Below are 6,691 nucleotides of genomic sequence, written 5' to 3'. Positions count from 1 at the left end.
GTGGAAGATGGCTTCTTCACCTTTGACCTTCTGACCTCAAAATCGATAGAATTGCTAGGATCTATGCTACTATCATACACACCAAACTACATGAGCCTAGGTTAAGTTCAACTAAAGTTATTGCATTAACAAGGACTGCAGAAGGGCACAATGAAAATAGGTCACTGTGACCTTGACCTTCGGACCTCAAAATCTATAGGCTTCCCTGGATCCATGCTAGTATTATACATACATGTACCAAATTATATGAGCCTAGGTTAAGTTAAACTGAAGTTATCGCATTTATAATGACTGCAGAAGGGCACAATAAAAATAGGTCACTGTGACCTTGACCTTTTGACCTCAAAATCAATAGGCTTTCTTGGATTCATGCTAGTATTATACATACCAAATTATATGAGCCTAGTTTAAAGTTACACTGAAGTTATCGCGTTAACAAGGAAAAGTTATCAGACGGACGCCGTGCGTGATACCATAATACGTCCCGTCAAGACAGGCGTATAAAAATACAAAGATATGCATTCTCCTGAGGGGCAATTTTATGGGCCAGTTTCTAGACACCAGAATATATATCCTGTTATTTTGCATCACTGTTAATTTCCCCTAAATGGTACTAATGGTTCAGTCTTCAGTTTATACATAATTTGAACCACTGAATTCTACAATGGAACATTCTCAAGTTTGCAGGACAACAAAAAGCCATTGAAAATCTCTGGTCAAAATCTGAAAGGAAGTAAAAAAATTGCTTTCAGAATGAATTTGTTTAACTGTATTTCTTTTTCAGACTATATTCCCCATGTCCTCCAAATCATACATACAAATAAAATGTAAACTAGAATATTACTTGTAGTTATAATAATACTGCATCTTGTACCAAGGTAACACCCTGCATCTGACTCCAATGTAAGTATCATGCAGCGATACGGGGGGGGGGGGGGGGGGGGGGGGGGGGGGGGGGGGGCAGCATGCCTCACTGTTCCCCACCCCCGTTTGGGAGAGGACCATCTTGTCCCCCCCCCCCCCCCCCGATGGACCCAGAATCTCACAAAATGTTTGATGAGCAAATCTACACTCAGACAGCATCATTCTCACTTCCTCATTTTATGGAATACTGTAAAATATCAGGCACTTCTTTTGTTAAACTGCAGATTCATTTGGTTCCATGCGTGACCTTGCTTGTCGTCTTTCCTTGAGCCGTCTGATGGGTGGTTCCAATAGTAAGAGCCCGGAGGACACGATGAGGAGTGATCCAGCTACGTAGAAAGGTAGGTCGTACGAGTTGCTTGCGTCGTACAAGGCACCTACAAGACAGAGAGTGAGAGAAACAGAGGGAGAGAGAGGAGGAGGGAGAGACAGAAAGAGTAGAGAGACACAGAATGAAAGTGGAAATTTTATTACAGAAAACTTTCATCAGTTTGGGATGATCAAATACAGCTGCTATCAAATTTAACAATATCATTTTATATTGTCAAGAGGGGTTTTATAATTCACTGGGAGCTAATTATGTATATTTTTTTCTATTATCAATCAAGACATTTCATTTTACTTACATCTGATTTGCACTGAATGAAATAAAAAAAATCTTACAAAACAAAAACGACCATCATACCTGCAAAGACAGGGCCAATGAGGTCCCCGGCACCGGTGAAGGCATAAAAGATGCCTATAGCTCTTGCAAAGTACTTCATTCCCACATATCGTTTCAAGACAACAGGGTTGAGGGTCTTGAAAAGCCCCGCTGAAATTCCGAATGAAAGGGCGATGAAAACGTACCTAAAATAGGATAAAAGCGGTAAAAACGATATATTGAACAGAAATTTAACCACCGGTCAGATTGATGTTTGTTTTTTGAGAGAAGGGTTAAGAGATCAAAATCTAGGAAAAAATCTTTCTCTGTACGTATTTCATCTGTTTTAATCCCGAGTAAAATATGGCAAAGAAGAAGGGGTGTCTGGAAAACGAAGACCGAAGACCGAAGACCGGGGACACGTATCACACTCGTGTGAAAGCGTTTGTAGTTCACGCACGAAGTGTGTACAAAGCAGTGCAAAGTGTGTACAAAACACGTGCGCGGGTTAGAATGGACTTTGGACCTTGCCCCCTACACAATGTTCTCCCATTGACATAACGCATGTCCCCGGTCTTCGATCTTCGTTTTCCAGACCTGTTGTTGGGTGTCTGGAAAACGAAGACAGAAGACCGGGGATCGCATCCGTCTAGCTAAAATAAACCATTATTATATTCAGATCAAATTCAGGAATATTCTGATATTGGATATGTGATCAGTTATGATTGGTTGATAAGTTAATGATTAATATTGTATGGATATCGTGATGTGAATGATAATTGATTGAGCAATAATCGCGCTCAGCTCAGCTGGCATTAAAATTTTGCTACCATTGACATAACACATGTCCCCGGTCTTCGATCTTCGTTTTCCAAACCTGTTGTTGGGTGTCTGGAAAACGAAGACAGAAGACCGGGGATCGCATCCGTCTAGCTAAAATAAACCATTATTATATTCAGATCAAATTCAGGAATATTCTGATATTGGATATGTAGTCAGTTATGATTGGTTGATAAGTTAATGATTAATTGTAAGGATATCGTTATCGGCTAGGGCATAATTAATACATAACAATTATAACGTACAATACACCTCATACTGCGCAATCACGTACAAGCAGTCTCAACTTAACTGCCGTTTGCAACTACCATTGACATTACGCGTGTCCCCGGTCTTCCGTCTTCGTTTTCCAGACCTGTTGTTGGGTGTCTGGAAAACGAAGACAGAAGACCGGGGACCGCATCCGTCTAGCTAAAATAAACCATTATTATATTCAGATCAAATTCAGGAATATTCTGATATTGGATATGTGATCAGTTATGATTGGTTGATAAGTTAATGATTAATATTGTATGGATATCGTGATGTGAATGATAATTGATTGAGCAATATATCGCGCTCAGCTCAGCTGGCATTAAAATTTTACTACCATTGACATTACGCGTGTCCCCGGTCTTCCGTCTTCGTTTTCCAGACCTGTTGTTGGGTGTCTGGAAAACGAAGACAGAAGACCGGGGACCGCATCCGTCTAGCTAAAATAAACCATTATTATATTCAGATCAAATTCAGGAATATTCTGATATTGGATATGTGATCAGTTATGATTGGTTGATAAGTTAATGATTAATATTGTATGGATATCGTGATGTGAATGATAATTGATTGAGCAATAATCGCGCTCAGCTCAGCTGGCATTAAAATTTTACTACCATTGACATAACACATGTCCCCGGTCTTCGATCTTCGTTTTCCAAACCTGTTGTTGGGTGTCTGGAAAACGAAGACAGAAGACCGGGGATCGCATCCGTCTAGCTAAAATAAACCATTATTATATTCAGATCAAATTAAGGAATATTCTGATATTGGATATGTAGTCAGTTATGATTGGTTGATAAGTTAATGATTAATTGTAAGGATATCGTTATCAGCTAGGGCATAATTAATACATAACAATTATAACGTACAATACACCTCATACTGCGCAATCACGTACAAGCAGTCTCAACTTAACTGCCGTTTGCAACTACCATTGACATTACGCGTGTCCCCGGTCTTCCGTCTTCGTTTTCCAGACCTGTTGTTGGGTGTCTGGAAAACGAAGACAGAAGACCGGGGACCGCATCCGTCTAGCTAAAATAAACCATTATTATATTCAGATCAAATTCAGGAATATTCTGATATTGGATATGTAGTCAGTTATGATTGGTTGATAAGTTAATGATTAATTGTAAGGATATCGTTATCAGCTAGGGCATAATTAATACATAACAATTATAACGTACAATACACCTCATACTGCGCAATCACGTACAAGCAGTCTCAACTTAACTGCCGTTTGCAACTACCATTGACATTACGCGTGTCCCCGGTCTTCCGTCTTCGTTTTCCAGACCTGTTGTTGGGTGTCTGGAAAACGAAGACAGAAGACCGGGGACCGCATCCGTCTAGCTAAAATAAACCATTATTATATTCAGATCAAATTCAGGAATATTCTGATATTGGATATGTGATCAGTTATGATTGGTTGATAAGTTAATGATTAATATTGTATGGATATCGTGATGTGAATGATAATTGATTGAGCAATATATCGCGCTCAGCTCAGCTGGCATTAAAATTTTACTACCATTGACATTACGCGTGTCCCCGGTCTTCCGTCTTCGTTTTCCAGACCTGTTGTTGGGTGTCTGGAAAACGAAGACAGAAGACCGGGGATCGCATCCGTCTAGCTAAAATAAACCATTATTATATTCAGATCAAATTCAGGAATATTCTGATATTGGATATGTAGTCAGTTATGATTGGTTGATAAGTTAATGATTAATTGTAAGGATATCGTTATCAGCTAGGGCATAATTAATACATAACAATTATAACGTACAATACACCTCATACTGCGCAATCACGTACAAGCAGTCTCAACTTAACTGCCGTTTGCAACTACCATTGACATTACGCGTGTCCCCGGTCTTCCGTCTTCGTTTTCCAGACCTGTTGTTGGGTGTCTGGAAAACGAAGACAGAAGACCGGGGACCGCATCCGTCTAGCTAAAATAAACCATTATTATATTCAGATCAAATTCAGGAATATTCTGATATTGGATATGTGATCAGTTATGATTGGTTGATAAGTTAATGATTAATATTGTATGGATATCGTGATGTGAATGATAATTGATTGAGCAATAATCGCGCTCAGCTCAGCTGGCATTAAAATTTTGCTACCATTGACATAACACATGTCCCCGGTCTTCGATCTTCGTTTTCCAAACCTGTTGTTGGGTGGCTGGAAAATGAAGACAGAAGACCGGGGATCGCATCCGTCTAGCTAAAATAAACCATTATTATATTCAGATCAAATTCAGGAATATTCTGATATTGGATATGTAGTCAGTTATGATTGGTTGATAAGTTAATGATTAATTGTAAGGATATCGTTATCGGCTAGGGCATAATTAATACAACAATTATAACGTACAATACACCTCATACTGCGCAATCACGTACAAGCAGTCTCAACTTAACTGCCGTTTGCAACTACCATTGACATTACGCGTGTCCCCGGTCTTCCGTCTTCGTTTTCCAGACCTGTTGTTGGGTGTCTGGAAAACGAAGACAGAAGACCGGGGACCGCATCCGTCTAGCTAAAATAAACCATTATTATATTCAGATCAAATTCAGGAATATTCTGATATTGGATATGTGATCAGTTATGATTGGTTGATAAGTTAATGATTAATATTGTATGGATATCGTGATGTGAATGATAATTGATTGAGCAATATATCGCGCTCAGCTCAGCTGGCATTAAAATTTTACTACCATTGACATTACGCGTGTCCCCGGTCTTCCGTCTTCGTTTTCCAGACCTGTTGTTGGGTGTCTGGAAAACGAAGACAGAAGACCGGGACCGCATCCGTCTAGCTAAAATAAACCATTATTATATTCAGATCAAATTCAGGAATATTCTGATATTGGATATGTGATCAGTTATGATTGGTTGATAAGTTAATGATTAATATTGTATGGATATCGTGATGTGAATGATAATTGATTGAGCAATAATCGCGCTCAGCTCAGCTGGCATTAAAATTTTGCTACCATTGACATAACACATGTCCCCGGTCTTCGATCTTCGTTTTCCAAACCTGTTGTTGGGTGTCTGGAAAACGAAGACAGAAGACCGGGATCGCATCCGTCTAGCTAAAATAAACCATTATTATATTCAGATCAAATTAAGGAATATTCTGATATTGGATATGTAGTCAGTTATGATTGGTTGATAAGTTAATGATTAATTGTAAGGATATCGTTATCAGCTAGGGCATAATTAATACATAACAATTATAACGTACAATACACCTCATACTGCGCAATCACGTACAAGCAGTCTCAACTTAACTGCCGTTTGCAACTACCATTGACATTACGCGTGTCCCCGGTCTTCCGTCTTCGTTTTCCAGACCTGTTGTTGGGTGTCTGGAAAACGAAGACAGAAGACCGGGGATCGCATCCGTCTAGCTAAAATAAACCATTATTATATTCAGATCAAATTCAGGAATATTCTGATATTGGATATGTAGTCAGTTATGATTGGTTGATAAGTTAATGATTATTTGTAAGGATATCGTTATCAGCTAGGGCATAATTAATACATAACAATTATAACGTACAATACACCTCATACTGCGCAATCACGTACAAGCAGTCTCAACTTAACTGCCGTTTGCAACTACCATTGACATTACGCGTGTCCCCGGTCTTCCGTCTTCGTTTTCCAGACCTGTTGTTGGGTGTCTGGAAAACGAAGACAGAAGACCGGGGACCGCATCCGTCTAGCTAAAATAAACCATTATTATATTCAGATCAAATTCAGGAATATTCTGATATTGGATATGTGATCAGTTATGATTGGTTGATAAGTTAATGATTAATATTGTATGGATATCGTGATGTGAATGATAATTGATTGAGCAATATATCGCGCTCAGCTCAGCTGGCATTAAAATTTTACTACCATTGACATTACGCGTGTCCCCGGTCTTCCGTCTTCGTTTTCCAGACCTGTTGTTGGGTGTCTGGAAAACGAAGACAGAAGACCGGGGATCGCATCCGTCTAGCTAAA

General features: G+C 39.3%; 1 protein-coding gene across 1 annotated transcript in view; it reads right to left on the bottom strand.

Annotated features, from left to right (window-relative positions):
• Positions 1 to 1,033: 1,033 nt before the first annotated feature.
• Positions 1,034 to 6,691, bottom strand: part of LOC121418227 (monocarboxylate transporter 12-like) — a 33,307-nt gene continuing 27,649 nt past the window's right edge. The window contains exons 4-5 of the mRNA XM_041611966.1: positions 1,610 to 1,773; positions 1,034 to 1,301 (exon numbers count right to left, since the gene is read on the bottom strand). Of these exons, the coding sequence (XP_041467900.1) occupies positions 1,138 to 1,301; positions 1,610 to 1,773 (328 nt within the window). The 3' untranslated portion in view covers positions 1,034 to 1,137. The remainder of the gene's footprint in view (positions 1,302 to 1,609; positions 1,774 to 6,691) is intronic.

Source organism: Lytechinus variegatus, chromosome 7 (genome assembly GCF_018143015.1).
Source record: "Lytechinus variegatus isolate NC3 chromosome 7, Lvar_3.0, whole genome shotgun sequence".
NCBI classification, from domain to species: domain Eukaryota; kingdom Metazoa; phylum Echinodermata; class Echinoidea; order Temnopleuroida; family Toxopneustidae; genus Lytechinus; species Lytechinus variegatus.
The sequence above is the reverse complement of the archived record's forward strand: the minus strand, read 5'-3'. Positions and strand labels throughout refer to the sequence as shown.